Raw genomic sequence first — 18,752 nt, 5'->3', positions numbered from 1 at the left:
TACTAATAATCATATCATTTGGGTTATGTCTGTAATCTTATTATTTAGAAGTTACATTTTTGCCTTATGTTTAATAGGCTTACATAGTAAGCTCTCCAGTTGCATTGCTTTTTTAAAAATTCTCATTGGTATTTTTCTTTTAACAGAAAAATAACTTGTTCCAGAGACCAGACCTCTCCACCATTAAAAATTTTGGCTAACTTCCTTTTTCGGGTCCCACTATTTTCTGTATATATTTATCAGGACAACTGTTGTATAATACTCTATTGTATTTATTTGTTTACAGTTTCTCTCTCCCCCACTCATCCATGCTTCTTAGGTTTGGAGACCATCTTATTCAAACTCTTAACAATGAATGGCATATAATTACAAATTCACTGAATGTTAAAAGTGATTATCAAATAAATAACACATATTTTTGTGTTGTATTTAATCTTTTCTGCTAATTCCAATTTAGTCTTTTTAACTTCCTGATGATGAAATGGAATTTAGTGAATAAATAATTAGTAAAATAATGTAGCATCTCTTTCTGCTGATGTTTGAGACTGTTTCAGGAAATCTTTGACCTATTTGGGTGCCTGGCCACACAAATCTTACTAATCATTAAGAATTAAGGCAATCTAGGTGTGGGTTTTCCAGGCCTTTATTTTAGAATCTTAATAATTATTTTAGTTCTTACTTTCATTTTTTTTAAATGCCCTTTGGTGATTTATCTATTAAATTTTCTATAATTTTATATGTTAGGTGCTCTTAGCCTCATTTTAAAGATGAAGAAACTGGGGCATGGAGAAGTTTAAAAATTTGCCCAGGGTTATACATTTATTTTTTTAATTATTATTATTTTTTTATTTATTTATTTTTGGCTGTGTTGGGTCTTCATTGCTGCACACAGGCTTTCTCTAGTTGTGGCGAACGGGGGCTACTCTTCGTTGTGGTGCATGGGCTTCTCATTGCGGTGGCTCCTCGTTGCGGAGCATGGGCTCTAGGCATGCAGGCTTCAGTAGTTGTGGCACGTGGGCTCCAGTAGTTGTGGCTCGGAGGCTCTAGAGCTCAGGCTCAGTAGTTGTGGCGCACAGGCCTAGTTGCTTCGCAGCATGTGGGATCTTCCCGGATCAGGGCTCGAACCCATGTCCCCTGCATTGGCAGGTGGATTCTTAACCACTGCGCCACCTGGGAAGCCCCCAGGGTTATACATTTAGTAAATGGCAAGGCCAGTTTTTGAATTCATAGAGTCTAAATCCAGCATTATATTCTTAAGCAGTGTATGCAAATTAGTTTTCAGTTACACATGAACTTTGTGTTCCAGGAACAGTTTTTTTTAACAAAAACTAATATGGTAGAATAGTTTTCTTAAAAGCAAGACATGCTATATTTTCTACCAAGGCCAGTGATTTACCAGGAGTGTGTGTGTGTGTGCGTGCGTGCGCGTGCGCTTGAGAGAGAGAAAATGTGAGTAAATTTAGGACTAAATACCTGGAGAAAGCTATGAGTTTGTGAGAGGAGTTAAGGAGGGGAATAAAGTGGATTTTTTTAAAGAGAAATATAAGCATTTGAGCTCATTTACTTATGAAAATAAGAAAAAGAAACATCTAGTGGTGAAATAAATAAGTCTGGGTTGAGGCACAGTAGTGCAAAAATATCCAACCTTTTGATTAGGCTAAATCTCTAAAACTGTGACAGCAGTAACAAAAATGTACTTCATTTTAGGCATGTTGTGGCAGAGAGAGGAGGAGGAGGGGGAGGAAAGGCAGCGAGATAGGTAGGTAGGTAGGTAGGTAGATGGTCTCAAAGTCCAGTTACAAAAGAGGGAAGGGGGATATTCAAAAAAAGAAGCTGAAAAAGGAAGAAATATTTAAGGTAGTGAAGAAAATAGGAGAGAGATACCTATCTTTTCTATCATGTAGTCATTGGCTGAAATTGTTTCTTCTAGATCCTCCTCCCAGTTCAATGAAACTTCTCATGTGGGGGGTTTTGTTCTTCTAAAGCATCCTCCGTCTTCTGCATGTCACTAAGGTAATAGGGGTTTCTATCTCGTCCTTTGTTTTATCCTGTCTTTGCCGCTGGTTCTAAAGTACAGCCACGATAAATCAACCACTATTTGGAGAGTTACGGCTACATGTGGTACTTCCAGGTGTAGAGGAAAACAAAAAAGAAATAACTTCTTCTCTAGAGGACTTTACAATCTAATTAGGGATTTAAAATGTAACTTTGTTAAAAGATGATTATAATATCCTGCATTGTGATGAGTCAGATGGTATAAACAATTCCACACTTAGCCACTCAGCTTAAGCTTTAACCAGCTCGGCTTAGCAGGTGACCTTGTCTCCTGCTTCACAAGATAAAAATTTAGGTATAAAAGCAAATATGTGCGGCTTCCCTGGTGGCGCAGTGGTTGAAAGTCTGCCTGCCGATGCAGGGAACACGGGTTCGTGCTCCGGTCCGGGAAGATCCCACATGCCGCGGAGCGGCTAGGCCCGTGAGCCATGGCCGCTGAGCCTGCGCGTCCGGAGCCTGTGCTCCGCAACGGGAGAGGCCACAACAGTGAGAGGCCCGCGTACCGCAAAAAAAAAAAAAAAACAAACAAAAACAAATATGTGGGCCTGCTCTCATCTTCTCCCCTTCATTCTTAAATAAAACAGTGTCCCTTCTTTTTTGCATTTTTTTAACATCTTTATTGGGGTATAATTGTTTTACAATGGTGTGTTAGTTTCTGCTTTATAACAAAGTGAATCAGTTATACTTATGTCCCCATATCTCTTCCTCCTTGCGTCTCCCTCCCTCCCACCTTCCCTATCCCACCCCTCTACGTGGTCACAAAGCACCGAGCTGATCTCCCTGTGCTATGTGGCTGCTTCCCACTAGCTATCTATTTTACATTTTGTAGTGTATATTTGTCCATGCCACTCTCTCACTTTGTCCCAGCTTACCCTTGCCCCTCCACGTATCCTCAAGTCCATTCTCTGTGTCTTTATTCCCGTCTTGGCCCTAGGTCCTTCTGAATTTTTAAAAATTTTTATTCCATATATGTGTGTTAGCATACGGTATTTGTTTTTCTCTTTCTGACTTACTTCACTCTGTATGACAGACCTTAGGTCCATCCACCTCACTACAAATAACTCAATTTCATTTCTTTTTATGGCTGAGTAATATTCCATTGTATATATGTGCCACATCTTCTTTATCCATTCATCTGTTGATGGACACTTAGGATGCTTCCATGTCCTGGCTATTGTAAATAGAGCTGCAGTGAACATTTTGGTACATGTCTCTTTTTGAATTATGGTTTTCTCAGGGTATATGCCCAGTAGTGGGATTGCTGGGTCCTATGGTAGTTCTATTTTTAGTTTTTTAAGGAACCTCCATACTGTTCTCCATAGTGGCTGTATCAATTTACATTCACACCAACAGTGCAAGAGGGTTCCCTTTTCTCCACACTCTCTCCAGCATTTATTGTTTGTAGATTTTTTGATGATGGCCATTCTGACCGGTGTGAGGTGATACCTCATTGTAGTTCTGATGTGCATTTCTCTAATGATTAATGATGTTGAGCATCCTTTCATGTGTTTGTTGGTGATCTGTATATCTTCTTTGGAGAAATATCTATTTAGTTCTTCTACCCATTTTTGGATTGGGTTTTTGTTGTTTTGTTATTGATCTGCATGAGCTGCTTATAAATTTTGGAGATTAATCCTTTGTCAGTTGCTTCATTTGCAAATATTTTCTCCCATTCTGAGGGTTGTCTTTTCATCTTGTTTATGGTTTCCTTTGCTGTGCAAAAGCTTTGAAGTTTCATTAGGTCCCATTTGTTTATTTTTGTTTTTATTTCCATTTCTTTAGGAGGTGGGTCAAAAAAAGGATCTTGCTGTGATTTATGTCATAGAGTGTTCTGCCTATGTTTTCCTCTAAGAGTTTGATAGTGTCTGGCCTTACATTTAGGTTTTAATCCATTTTGAGTTTATTTTTGAGTATTGTGTAGGGAGTGTTCTAATTTCATTCTTTTACATGTAGCTGTCCAGTTTTCCCAGCACCAATTATTGAAGAAGCTGTCTTTTCTCCACAGTATATTCTTGCCTCCTTTATCAAAGATAAGGTGACCATATATGCGTGGGTTTATCTCTGGGCTTTCTATCCTGTTCCAGTGATCTATATTTCTGTTTTTGTGCCATTACCATACTGTCTTGATTACTGTAGCTTTGTAGTATAGTCTGAAGTCAGGGAGCCTAATTCCTCCAGCTCCGTTTTTCTTTCTCAAGATTGCTTTGGCTATTCTTTTGTGTTTCCATACAAATTGTGAAATTTTTTGTTCTAGTTCTGTGAAAAATGCCAGTGATAGTTTGATAGGGATTTCATTGAATCTGTAGATTGCTTTGGGTAGCATAGTCATTTTCACAATGTTGATTCTTCCCATCCAAGAACATGGTATATCTCTCCATCTATTTGGTCATCTTTAATTTCTTTCATCAGTGTCTTCTAATTTTCTGCATACAGGTCTTTTGTCTCCTTACGTAGGTTTATTCCTAGATATTTTATTCTTTTTGTTGCAGTGGTAAATGGGAGTGTTTTCTTAATTTCTCTTTCAGATTTTTCATCATTGGTGTATAGGAATGCAAGAGATTTCTGTGCATTAATCTTGTATCCTGCTACTTTACTAAATTCATTGATTAGCTCTAGTAGTTTTCTGGTAGCATCTTTAGGATTCTCTGTGTACAGTATCATGTCATCTGCAGTGACAGCTTTACTTCTTTTCCGATTTGGATTCCTTTTATTTCTTTTTCTTCTCTGATTGCTGTGGCTAAAACTTCCAAAACTATGTTGAATAATAGTGGTGAGAGTGGGCAACCTTGTCTTGTTCCTGATCTTAGTGGAAATGGTTTCAGTTTTTCACCATTGAGGACAATGTTGGCTGTCCCTTCTTAAGGCTCGTCCTTTGGTCTGTGTTTTTTACTCTAGTCCTTCACATCGTCTCTAACACAAGAGCTTTGCTGCGTGCCCTCTTGTGTTAGTACAGCTCACTTTCTAATCGGTTCCTTCCCCAAACCCTGTAAATGTTGAACAAAAACCCCTTCAACAACCTTGCACAACTCATTCCCCACCTCATTCCATTTTCCCCCTTTCCATCTTCAACCAGATTCCTTAAAAAGACTTCTTCACCTCCAAGTCACAATTCAGTACGTTGCAGTCATGCTTCTTTCTCCATCACTCCACTGAAACTTCTCTGGTAAAGGTCTCCTAATAATTGCCAAATCCAGTGGACCATTTTCAGTCCTTGTCTTTTGATGTCCTTTCAGTCTTTGAAATTATTATTCTTTTCCTGAATCTATTATTACCTTTCTGACAGTTTTTATTCTGTGTTATTTGCACGTTCCTTTCCTTCTGGCTGCCCTAAAAATAACCTTGGCCCTATTCTCTTCTCACTCCCAGTCAATTCTAGTGACTCTAGCTATCAATTATATCCCAGTACAGTTTTCAAAAGTACGTCTCTAGTTTAGGCCTTTGTCTTAAGCCCAAGACCTAGTTATACTTTTGTTGCAGTGACCTCAAACTCAGCAGGTCCAAAAGTGCTCATCATTCTACTTCCTCATTCCCCCCAACCTTGTTTCTTTTCCTTTATTCCTAGCTCAGTGAATGTTATCTAACCATTTGCTCACTATTCCAAATAGAACAAGGAGACCCTCCCCTACTTTTCATCCCCTCATCCAGTCAGTGACCATATTCCATCAATCCTGCATCTTGAGTAGCATCTTTTAAGTGCGTCCTTTAATTTCTAATTTCTAGTAGGTAAAATTCCTTTTAGTTCACCTCAGCATCTCGAAGAGATTCTGTACATCATAGTACTCAAATACTTGAATGTATGAGTAAGTGTTTTGGAAAGATTGACTGTAATAGTAAAGAGAGAAGATGATTCTTGAGCAAAGAAAAACTAAGCTGAGATTAGGAACCACATACTTTCTGGCCTGACATCAAATTTTGATTTGAGAAGAAAGGAATGCCCAAGATATATAATCTACAAATTAGTAGCAGTTTACAAATGGGAGGTGGTAAAAAGAAGCCCATGTACTGTAGTGTATGTATAAGGGGAGCCTTTTCGTTACGTACTAATTACAAAGCACTAGGTTGCAGAACTTCTTGACAGTCCTTCTCTAACCTTAGGAGTCTGTGAGCAGTCATTTAATTGGGCTGCATTTGTTGTAAAGAAGAGTAGTTGAGACCTAAATTATAAAACTATAGTCTTACATTTGTCTGTTGACTGAAGAGAAACAATAAAGTACAATCTGCTTTAGAGCTTCTCACCAATCAATAGCAAGAATTTGAACTCCGTCCTAGTCTGTGCCTAGCATTACATTTCCTTTGTATCATTATATTTCCCATTCTGTCTGCTTTTATTCATCCTACTTGGTATCCCCTATTTGTTTCAGACACATTACACACACCCCAGCCCATTTAATTCCTATTAATCTTCCAAGTAGCTCCTGTATTTTGATGAATCTGTACCAGGTATTAATCTATAGAGAAGAACTTTCCCGAGTCTCACTTTAGGAAACACTCTTGATGGTTCCCACTTTCTTCTGTAAATATTAATCTAGGTCATTTTGCTTCATTCCTCTGTCTTTTATCAGCTTTGCTTTTAGTTTATCCTCATCTCAATCTTTGTAGCATAGCTCTTAATGTTCAGTTTGGTTTAGGTTTTATCCATTTTGCAGTATTGTGTGTGTGGGTGTGTGTGTTTATAGTAGTCCAGTTGTTTCTGTTTTACTTTGGTTTGGTTTAAATTTGCTTTTCTTAATTATAAATATAAAGCTTAAAAGCAACAAACTGAAGAGATGATCTGTCAGTAGCTTTGTTTTGACACTTATCTCCATGTATTTGTTCTTTAATTAGCTTTAGAAGTAGTTATCAAAAGAATAAATACACGTTTCATTCATTAACTTTCACCTGCTTTTACATGGTTTTATAAGAGAGACTAAAGATATTTATAATTTCAGTTCCCTTATACTTTTACATTATTGTAAGCATATGTGGTTTGATATCAGAATATCTGTCCAGATGTAAACCATTATAGGTTACTACTAATACAGTTGTATTATTTTAAAATAATTTGGAAAATTAGTGAATTAAGAAAAGGGACTATTCTCATTGTTAATTGTATTCATTATCTTACTCTAGTGAAATGGTTGTAATAAATCAGACATGTTACACTTAGGTTTTAAAAATTAATGAAAAGTGATCATTCTTTTAGTTTCTTTACAGTTCATGTGGATTTCATTTTATTTTAAACAAAAGCAAAAGGAAAAAGGAAATGTGACTTGCCACTTTGCACACACATTGTTTATTTAATTTCCTAGTAGAGAAAAATACTCATTTGGGGGGCTTTAACTCTGTTATTTATAGAAACTATTTAATATGTTTTAGTTTCAGAAAGCAAAAACTGGGTTTTGCATTTGAAGCAGTTGTACCTTACTCTTAACCAATTGAAAGAAGATCAGAAAAGTAGTGCCTGAGGACAACCAAATAATTGTAGTGAATATTCATGTGGTGCATTAAAAATGTGTTTCTGCCTGTGCCTGGAATTTAGCCACTCCCCAAAGCAGCCCAAGTTTTTTTTTCTGTATCTTTACCCTCCTTTTGCCTGCGTGCTCTGTTTCCTCTCTCTCCTTCAGTTTCTTTGTCTCTCTTTATAAATAAGTAGAAAACTTTTCTTTAGATCAGAGAGCAAAGGGGCAGGAGAACTATCTTAAGAAGTTTTTATTTGTGCCAACATAGAAGTGCTTGGTGGTAGGCCATCTGGGTCGGGAGGATTTCCTCAGAATGTAAAGTATGTCGTGAGATTTAGAGAGCTGGGATTTGCTCTGGAACTATCTGGAAGGGCAGCAGGAAACGTAGACAGAACTGGTTTATACTGCTTGTAACGTAGGTGGCAAGAATGGAAGACCGCTTGCCTGGTCTCGCTTCAGTGTGTGCTTCCTCTACATTTAGGAGCTTCTGCACTGGTAACGTATCTTTCCTTTCCTGGGGATTCAGACTTGTGTCACAAACTTTACTACTCGTGACAAAAGAAATCTGAGGATGTGGGAATGCATCTAGGTCTCTTCTGTCCCTCCCCTTCTCCTTCCTTTAAATGTATGTGTCAATAATGGCATAAATATTTGCCTACCTACTTTTATAAAGTACTTAAGACTGTACCCCCTTTATAAGCAAATATATCCTGTTGTAAGGGCAGAATGGGCTTTGTTCAACTTGTTCTTTCCCTGCGCCCCGCCCCCCAAAAGACAGTCATTATATTATTTGTGAGGAAAAAAATTAAAACAGTTTTTAGTGGAAAATAGTAAAAAAATAAAAGCGCCTCTCAAATAATAAGAAATCAGAATTGTGTAATTAAGCTTGACTTCTGCTTCTGTGAAGTCTAACCAAAAAACATCAAAAGCAGAATTATCCGATTATCTGTTTTTAATTTTGTTTTAAGTGAGACTTTGAAAAAAGTCTTAATTGTGAATGAATCCTAGCGATAGAACAAAGTAAAGTCCTTCCCTGGGACTAGCCTTCATGTCCGGAGTGCTGTAGCAAAAGTGGTTTTATATTTTATTTAACTCAATTTCTTATATAATTTATGCCAGCAGGGGAATTTTTAGTAAGAATATCTTACAAGGAAAAACAAACTTAAGTTTTTAAAAGTAGAAAATATAAGTTAACATTGTTTGTGTTATTCAGTTGAAGACAAATTAGATAGTCTTATTTTCATATAATATTGCTAGGTGGAGGTAATTAATATTGTCATTTATTAGAGAAATAAAATATCCAAGCTTTAACAGTTAAAATGCCTTATTTAATTAAAACTTCTTTGAGAGAAAAATTTGACTTTTAGAAGTAGAATATTAAGATAAATAGGAAACATTAATTCCTGCATAAATATATCTTTCTATGAGCTGTTTTTATGAATATATTTTCTTATGGTTTATTTCCAAAAGTAGATTTTAGCTGTTCTAGAATACATAATTCATAACTTTTTGATATAATACTTAAATATTTGTCTTGATGAGACAATATTTGAAGATAACTAATTCCATTTTAAAACAAAGAAAAAACCATTTAAGTTGCTAAATGCTTTCTGATTGGAATTTACTAATGTGACAAATCAGTTGTGATTTTGTTTTGTTCTTTTGAAGAAATGATGTTTAAAGACCCGATTTTCCTTAGGGTGTATTGTTTTGATTTTTGTGACTCTTATTAGCTTGAGAATATTTCTTTCAAACATTATGAGATGTATACTTTTACAGAAATGTTTTCATTCACTATGCATAAAAATCTACATGTTAACCAAACTTGTATTGAAAATTTGGGTGCGTTACTAAGTAGGATTACATCACAGCCTGAATTAGCTTTGCTTTTCTTTACTGAGAAAATAGTTTAAGGTGGTTTTTTTTGGTTATTTATTTATTTATTTATATTTTTGGCTGCCTTGGGTCTTTGTTGCTGCGTGCGGGCTTTTCTCTGTTTGCGGCAAGCGGAGGCTACTCTTCCTTGCGGTGTGTGGGCTTCTCATTAGGTGGCTTCTCTTGTTGCAGAGCATGGGCTCTAGGCGTGCAGACTCAGTAGTTGTGGCTCATGGGCTCTAGAGCGCAGGCTCCGTAGTTGTGGTGCATGGGCTTAGTTGCTCCGCGGCATGTAGGATCTTCCTGGACCAGGGCTCGAACCCGTGTCCCCTGTATTGACAGGCAGATTCTTAACCACTGCACCACCAGGGAAGCCCCAATAGTTTAAGTTTTATTTACAAAGAATTTTGCTTTTTTTGCAGAAAATTCATCTAAAGTAAAAGTATAAGTAAGCAAAATCCTCTGAAATCCCACTTGCCAGAGACATACCTCCAGTCTCTCTGTACATCTGTAGGTGTATGTATGCCTGTGGATATACAGTTCTACACAGATACAACTACACTATAAATGTTGCCTGCAATTTTTTTCTTTATAGTATGTTGTTACTCCTAGTTAACTTTCTTATTTACGATTTTAAATATATACCATCCTTTTTAAGAGCTCCGTAGTGTACCGTAATACAACTGTTTATTTAATCAGTTCCCCATTGATAGTCCTTTAGGTTAGTGCCCTCACTTTTTTTAACTGTAAACAATGCATGGTGTTGTTACTAGTTTCTCATGGTTCTTTACCCATATTAGCTCTTCTAATCCTCGCCACTACCATTCTACCCATTAAGGCCTGCCCAGTGTCTTAACATAAGTGCTTTAGGAAGGGGAGATCAGAGACTGTTTTTAATTTTTTTTTTTAATATTTGTTCTTTGGATGGTATTATGTCTCATATCATATACCTTTTTGAGATGGACTTTTTTTTCCCCAAAGGTTCATAGGTAACAGCTAATCTTACGGTCATTCCATTAGCCCTCAAAGCAGTCATAAAAACCACCTGGTTTAGTTGTTTTCATGACACAGAACCTCAGGGTTCTTTGGAAGTACAACTCTATCTGTTTTATCTGTTTTGGGATTTAATTTGCAAAAATGGTTTCATTGTTCTTAAAAAAAAAAAGTGAGTAATTATATAGTCTAGTCATCCACGTTCCCCATCCTCTCTCAGAAGAGAAAAATCACTAACTTCCACCTCAAAAAAGTATAATACAGTATACGTTTTAATTGTCTTTATGACATAGATGTTCCATTACCTGTGGAGGCCTCCCTGTACTATCCCCTGCCCTATACCATTAGAAGTAACTATTGTCATAAATTTTGTATATGTCATTCCCTTGCTCTGTGGTTTTGTTCTAAGCAATATATTATTTACTTTTGTGCTTTTTGAACTTTATGTAAAGTCCGACTTGCTTTTTACACTCATTATTATATTCCTGAGATTTATACATGATGTTTCATGTAGCCATAGTTTATTTTTACCACTTTGTAGTATTCTGTTGAATGTTTATATCACAATTTATTTACACATTTTATAGTTAATGGTTTGTTTCTATTGTGAACTTTTATAGTTCCAGTTTGTTTCTATTGTGAACTTTGCTGTTGTGAACATTATTGAACATTTCTGTTGGTGTATATATGCAAGAGCAGAGGTTGGGAAACTATGCCTGGCAGGCCACCTGTTTTTGTTTGTTTGTTTGTTTGTTTGTTTTTGTGGTACGCGGGCCTCTCACTGTTGTGGCCTCTCCCATTGCGGAGCACAGGCTCCGGACGCACAGGCTCAGCGGCCACGGCTCACGGGCCTAGCTGCTCAGTGGCATGTGGGATCTTCCCGGACCGGGGCACGAACCCGCGTCCCCTGCATCGGCAGGAGGACTCTCAACCACCGCGCCACCAGGAAAGCCCCTCCAGGCCACCTGTTTTATAAAAAATGTTTTATTGGAACATAACCACACAATCATTTACGTACTTATAGCTGTTTTTGTGTTACAAAGGCAGATTTGAGTAGTTGCTACAGAGATGATGTGGTCTGCAGAGCCTAAAATATTTACTGTCTGGCCCTCACAGAAAAAGATTGCCAACCCTGCTGTAGGTCAGGGTCTATACACCCAGGAGGGGAATTGCTGGGTCATAGAATGTGTGCATCTTCAGTTTTACCAGATGATGCCAAAGTTGGTGTTACTTTTGTTTTTGTTTTTTAATCTCAAAGTCTTGAAACAGTTTACCGCCTACCAGTAATATATGAGAATTCACATTACTCTGTATCCTAGGGAATACTTGATATTGTCATGCTTAAAATTTTTTGCCTGTTTGGTGAGCATAAAATAGTGTTTCATATGGTTTTAATTTAATTTTCCTTTTCAGGATTATTAATGAGGTGCTTGAGCCTCATTTCATATGTTCATTGGCCATTTATGTTTTCTTTTCCATGAGGTGTTTAGTCAAGACTTTTGCCAGTTTTTCTGTAGGATTGTCTTTCTGATTGATTTGTAGGAATTCTGTATTCAGGATCCTAATCCTTTATCACTTGTAAGTGTAAGAACTATTCCTCGTTTGTGAATTGCTTTTTCTCTTTACTGTGTCTTTTAGTGGACATGTATTCTGAATTCTAATGTAGTTTCAATATTTACTTTTATGGATAGTGCTTTTTGTATCTTGTTTAGGAACCTCCTCTCTACTTGCAGGATATGAAAATATTCTCTATTATTTTTCTAAAGGTTTTATAATTTTGCCCTTAATTCTTTAATCTGTTTGGATTTGATTTTCATGTGTGGTGGAGATAGGGACTTCAATATACTGAATTTTAATGAATTTGTGAATTTTAGTTTAACTTGGGAAGTTCTGCCATTATTTCTTCACATATTTTTTTCATCTAGAATCTTTTTCTCCTCTTCCTCTGGGACTCCAGTGACACAAATACTAGGCCTGAGGCTGTGTCCATTTTTTTCTCTGTGTTTAAATTGTATACATCATATATATAATCTATTTGCATATAATATACGTACATAATATAAATTTTTTAATAGAAGAGGTCCTAATTTCAGAGATTATTTTTTCTTCTTATAAACAGTTCAAAAGGATTGGTTATCCAATATCCCATAATGTAGGAAATTAGATTAGAAAGGAGTATTGCTATAGACTGTCATAGTTAATACTAACTGCAAAGAAAGAAGCAGAAAAGGTATGAAGAAAGATTATAAGTTTGAAAATGTACTTTAAATTATTTAATTAGAAATATAATAGCCTCCAGGGTGTCATTTTATCACAGTGCTTGCAGCACAAAGTAATATTTTCAGTGAAGACTGAGTCATCTAGAAGTTGCTGTGTTATAATTATATGCCCTTGTTAAGAAGACAGGAAAATAAGTGATCCATTTTAGAAAGATTTACATAAAACCATTGATATTCAAAAGATGCTAGAATGTATAGGCATGCCTCGTTCTGATGTGAGGCTGGGTAGCCAACTTTTAGATATTTGTAATAGAATATCTCTGCAAAGGTAACATGTATTTCTTGACAGTTTAGAAGACAAATTAACTATGATTCACTGTAGTAAAAGCATGAGTGACTACTGTTGTAGTTTTAAAACTGTCATATTGGATATGAAAGTTTACTAGTTACTTTTTTTTTTTTTTGCTTGCGTCTCTAATAAAAGAGACCTTACTTATGCCAATAAATAGATTAGACTGATGGAAAAGAAGTTTATGGACTTCTTTCTCTTTTCTCTCTTTCTTTCTTTCTTTTTTATTTCCCCCCCTTAATGAGTTTAATAACCCTTGGCAATTTATTTGTAGTTCATATTTTAACCCTCAAGGCTAGAAACTATTTTGAGAAGGAGCAAGGAAATAAGAGACTACCACAGTATAAGGAAAAGGAATCAATGTACTTGCATCAAGAAGGGGGAGTGGAATTAAGCCCCCAGAAAATAGATACATTTACTGAACATATGTATTCTTAAAAAGTTTATTGTGAATGCCCATGTGGTACATTAGAGATTGGGAGAGAAAAACATAACAAAGTTTTGAAAATGGAAGGAGCAAGAGCGATGGGTTCTATTGAGTCATCTGAGGAAGGAGCGCTAACTCCAGTTTGCTGCGTGCCCAGGAGTAACTCACCTAATTTCACAGTCTTAGTTTACTTATCTATAAAATGGCAGTAGGGGCTGTTGATCTTTAAGATAGTCTCTGTTCTAGCTTTTATAATCAATGAATGCAAATTTAAGTTAATTGCCTTATGCTCTGATATGTTCCTTTATGAAATTGGAGTACTGTGTCTGAAGGAAACTTGCTTTAAGAAATTAAGCTTCAGAAGCACTGTATATTAGCTTAAATATAAGTTTAAATAACATATGAAAAGTAACATATGATACATTTTTGTGAAATTCAAATAATATAGAAATACACTAAAAAGCAAAAATTTCCCTTTACCCTTATCCTTCTAATCTCACTTTCCGAGTCAAAAGTAACCCAATTACCAGTTTGATGTGTATGCTTCTAGACTTTTTTCTATGTGTACATTATATACATATATAAATACGAAGTTTTTTGTTTATTTTTTGGAAGTATGTTTCGGTGTGTGTGTGTTTCAATAAATTATTTAGTACATGTTGTTCCCCAATTTGCTTATTTACTCCACTTGAGTCGTCTTATAGATCTTTCAAACTTCTGGTTTATATACTTATTGTTTTTAATTGCATGGCTTTCTGTGGTGTGAACATATAGCTTATTAACTCCATCCAGGGACTTTAGGTCATTTCCAATTTTGTAGCAATAATAAACAGTGTAGTAAAGAACACCACTATACAAAATAGTAACTTACTGAACCCTCACTGTATGACAGTGCTGTGCATTATTTCACCTAATAATCTCAAACCTGAGATAAGTACTAATTAGCATGAAAAAATTACATGAGGAAACCAGTCACAGAGCTGGTAAGTAGCAAACAGATTTATTCAGGCAGTGTAACACCAGAATTTATGCACAATTCTACTTGCCTCTGAAAAGGTGAAGGGCCAAGATATTAGGATATTACAGGGTTTCAGGGCTATAATCAACTACTATGCCACTTTGCATCTCTGTTGTTGCTGTTGCCTTAGCTTGAGTGACCCTGTAATTGATCATTCAAACTGGGAAAATTTAGAGAGAAAGAAGGAACGTTATAATATTTTTACTGAGATAGCAGACATGTTTGTCCTGGACAAATCGAGACACATGAACACCTTACTCCTAGCCTAGGCCACCTTCACCTTTCACACGGGTTACTGCATTACCCTCCTGCCTGTTCTCCTTACATTTACTCTTATTCTGTTCCAATCCATTCTCTCACAGAAACCAAAATAACCTTTTTAAAACAGAAATCTGATTATATCACTTCATAGTTTAAACCGTGTCTGGCTTTGTGAAAGAATATATTTATTCGGTCCTCCTGTGATTATTGTTAAGATGCAGCATGAAATAGAGTAAAGGGCACTTAAACTGAGTCAGGAGTCCTCTGTTTGAGTTTCAGATATCAAGACTAGTTTGGTGACCTTGGGCAAGCTATTTAACTTCTCAAGCTGTTTCCTCAAATACAAAATACAGATAGACTGAGGAGAGGGATGAGGTCATAAACAGGAAAGGTACTATATAAATGCAGGACATTGTTAATAGTTAACTTTTTGCTTGTTATGGCCTTTGAAAAATTGTCCTTGTATCTTATCACAGTATCTAGCAGGTTGTGGTAGGATTTTTACAAGCTGAACCACCTTTCATGTGACTGTCCAAGTTTTACAAAATAAAAACTTTAGTCATTTTTTAAAAAATCAAAGTCTGTAAAAGTTAAGTGACTTACCAAAAGTAAAAGCTAGTTACCATGCTGGTACTAAAACCCAGGACTATACCCTTGGCATTATAGTCTGATAATCTTTCCACTAGCCTTTGCTGCCTTCTCAAAAGAATTAAGGAGATCATGTGTTTATAAAAATCACATAAATATTTTACCTGTGATTATAATTTAGATATATAACCCACCTTTCATAAATTAAGAACAATTTAGAAAGGCATATCTGTATAATTTACTGACTTAATCAGGACCTTTGGCTTACAAGTGATGGCTTGTAAAAAGAGAGTTTATTAGGTTACATAATTAGCTAAAAGAAATATTAGAGTAGCTCTCAGAATTGAAGGTCCAGGGCTTCAGAGACTAGAACTGGAACTCAGGGCAGACAAGACTCTTTATCACTGACAGCCCTAGGTCTGTGTGTCCTTATAGTTGATAAACCAAGAAGGATGGGCTACACCTCTCTCTCTCTCTCTCTGAAATTTGGGAGGACTCCATTTGGCCTAACCCATATCTCACAACCATTTTATGCTAGTATTAGGTTGAAGCATATGAAATTACCAATAGTCCTATTTTTACCAACTAAAAAGGTCACTTCCTTTGCTTCAACCTATTAATAGTGCAGGGTGGTAGAGAGGAGAATGAGGCATCCTAGATTGACAGCCCTAATGGAACCTCAAAAACTGGTGGAGTTCCACAAAACAGCTGGTGTTCTCCTACCAGAAGAAGGAAAATAGGAAAGTATTCTGGGCAGACAAATATAATAGTAACCATAGTGTAACACACATACAGAGTATGGATTAGCTAGAATTCAGCTAGAACACTCTGGAAATGAAAAAGACCTCAAATATAAAAACTTCTAAAAGAAGAAGCTGAATTGTTCTTATTAGTCCTTTTCTTAAGCATCTCAAAGTTTGACATATCTGCCTTTTATGTAATACATGGGCCCAAAGCTCTCAAATGATACTTTTTGTACTTTGAAGTTGTGTGTTAAACATTTATTGAATGTCGGACATGTCCTGGGTACCTTCCTCATAACAATATTTAAAGACAAAGAAACTGAGGTTCAAAGAGGTAAAATAACTTTCCTAAGATTACACAACTGATTAACTATGGTACTAGAATTTGAAGTCTGAATTGAAGATAAAACCCAACTTTTCCTTCCATTCCAGTACTTCTCCAAATATTGTCATTGAAATACCTCTAAAGACAGAAGAGAGTACATATGTATGCCTGAGCTGTCTGTAGGCATATAAGGTCTTAAATATGAATATGTTTAGGCATATAAGGTCTTAAATATGAATATGTTTACTGCTCCATAATAAAGGGTGATAACTTTGGTTTTAAAATGCTGAGGGTTTTGTTGTTGTTATTTTATTTATTTATTTTTTTTGCGGTACGCAGGCCTCTCACTGTTGTGGCCTCTCCCGATGTGGAGCACAGGCTCCGGACGCGCAGGCTCAGCGGCCATGGCTCACAGGCCCAGCCGCTCCACGGCATGTGGGATCCTCCCAGACCGGGGCACGAACCCGTGTCCCCTGCATCGGCAGGCGGACTCTCAACCACTGCGCCACCAGAGAAGCCCTGTTGTTGTTATTTTTAACTCAAACTTTGAGTTAAATTGTCTGCTTAAGATGTCTGACACATTATCTCAATATGAGAAAAATGGCACACTATGTGTGTGAATGACTGACCCAGTATATCTCACTTAGGTCAAACCATTCTTCTGTGAGAACCTAATTTCCCCCCTGAATTTTCCTGCTTATAGTGAATTAGCCAATAGCAATTGATCTTTTATAAACATTTGGATTCAGATTGATCTAACAAAGTAGTGTACTCTCAAGTTACATAGCTTTGGAAGTAGTTTGTAATTGCTGTGTTACAGCCGAACTTTATTTTGTCGTTGTTCTTGTTACATACCTAAGGCAGATATTAGCTATGTGCTGTATAGAAACCACCTTTTTTTTTAAAGAGAGGTTGAGGCATTGGGGAGAGAGAAGGAGCAGCAACAAGTCTTTTACTAATTATGTAGCCATATTTGGGGGGGGGAGATTCGGAGTATAATAATAAAGATAGAAGTAAAGAATGCTTTCTGATCATTGATGCTGAATCTGATACATAAAGCAAAATTGAAGTGATTTGTACTCCTTATTTTCATAAATAATTATGATAATGATATAATAAGTAAGAAGGATGCTTTTGGGCTTCCCTGGTGGCACAGTGGTTGAGAGTCCGCCTGCCGATGCAGGGGACACGGGTTCGTGCCCCGGTCCGGGAAGATCCCACATGCTGCGGAGCGGCTGGGCCCGTGAGCCATGGCCGCTGAGCCTGCGGGTCCGGAGCCTGTGCTCCGCGGCGGGAGAGGCCACAACAGTGAGAGGCCCGCGTACCGCAAAAAAAAAAAAAAAGAAAGAAAAGAAGAAGGATGCTTTGAATAGTTTACAGTCTTGCAAGTTTCCAAATGTCTACAGAGTGATATATTTAGGGAACATTTTGGTGAAAAAACTATTAAGGTGATGGTATAATATATGGAAAATTTGACTATGGGAAAATTTTCATAATTTTAATTACATGTCAGCTGTATTAACTTTTACTGTTTTAAATTAGTTCAAGTAGCTATGAAAATCTTTACAGAAATTAATCTGTGCAAAAACAATTTTTTTTTCAATTTTTCTCATCTTTAAAAGACTTATCTGGTATAGTTTTTCTTATATGTCATTAGATTCTTTCTTAAGAAGTTTACTTTAAAAATATTCCATATTTTCTTTTCTTTATAGATGATAGTATTTCTGCTGCAAGTACTTCTGATGTTCAAGATCGCCTCTCAGCCCTTGAGTTACGAGTTCAACAACAAGAAGATGAAATCACTGTGCTAAAGGCAGCTTTGGCTGATGTTTTGAGGCGTCTTACAATCTCTGAAGATCATGTAGCCTCAGTGAAAAAATCAGTCCCAAGTAAAGGTAATTAAGTGTGTTGTAAGTAGGAAGAGTTTTGCTTTTTGCAACATTTTCTTTGAAATAATATATTAAACGTGTATTTTTTCAGTGACATTAAGATTGGGAATATAAAACTATAGTTTCTCTTTTGGATTACTTATGACTATAGTTTATTTTCCATTTCCTTTTTCTTCATCCGTAAGAAATTCTGAAAGTTTATTATTTTAAATTGGGAATTTTGGGGTAATGCCACTGATTGTACTTACTGGCTTTTATGTCATAGTGTTTGTGTGAATTTAGTATCTTTCAACTACATAACAAACTTACTGAGTGCAGAGGGGGTGGGATGAACTGGGAGATTTGGATTGACATATATACACTAATATGTATAAAATTGATAACTAATAAGAACCTGGTGGCGCAGTGGTTAAGAATCCGCCTGCAAATACAGGGGACACGGGTTAGAGCCCTGGTTTGGGAAGATCCCACATGCTGCAGAGCACCTAAGCCCATGCGCCACAGCTACTGAGCCTGCGCTCTAGAGCCCGTGAGCCACAGCTATTGAGCCCTCGTGCCACAACTACTGAAGC

General features: G+C 36.5%; 1 protein-coding gene across 3 annotated transcripts in view; it reads left to right on the top strand.

The window, feature by feature from the left end:
• Nucleotides 1–18,752, top strand: part of EML4 (EMAP like 4) — a 152,996-nt gene that overhangs the window by 50,872 nt on the left and 83,372 nt on the right. For 2 of the 3 annotated variants that reach the window (XM_067703139.1, XM_067703138.1), the window contains exons 1-2: nucleotides 7,615–7,988; nucleotides 18,004–18,186. In XM_067703139.1, the coding sequence (XP_067559240.1) occupies nucleotides 7,922–7,988; nucleotides 18,004–18,186 (250 nt within the window). In that variant the 5' untranslated portion in view covers nucleotides 7,615–7,921. Of the gene's footprint in view, nucleotides 1–7,614; nucleotides 7,989–18,003; nucleotides 18,187–18,752 lie in introns of those variants that run through there. The other variant, XM_067703140.1, reaches the window with a different exon arrangement.

Source organism: Pseudorca crassidens, chromosome 14 (genome assembly GCF_039906515.1).
Source record: "Pseudorca crassidens isolate mPseCra1 chromosome 14, mPseCra1.hap1, whole genome shotgun sequence".
Lineage (NCBI taxonomy): Eukaryota > Metazoa > Chordata > Mammalia > Artiodactyla > Delphinidae > Pseudorca > Pseudorca crassidens.
The sequence above is the reverse complement of the archived record's forward strand: the minus strand, read 5'-3'. Positions and strand labels throughout refer to the sequence as shown.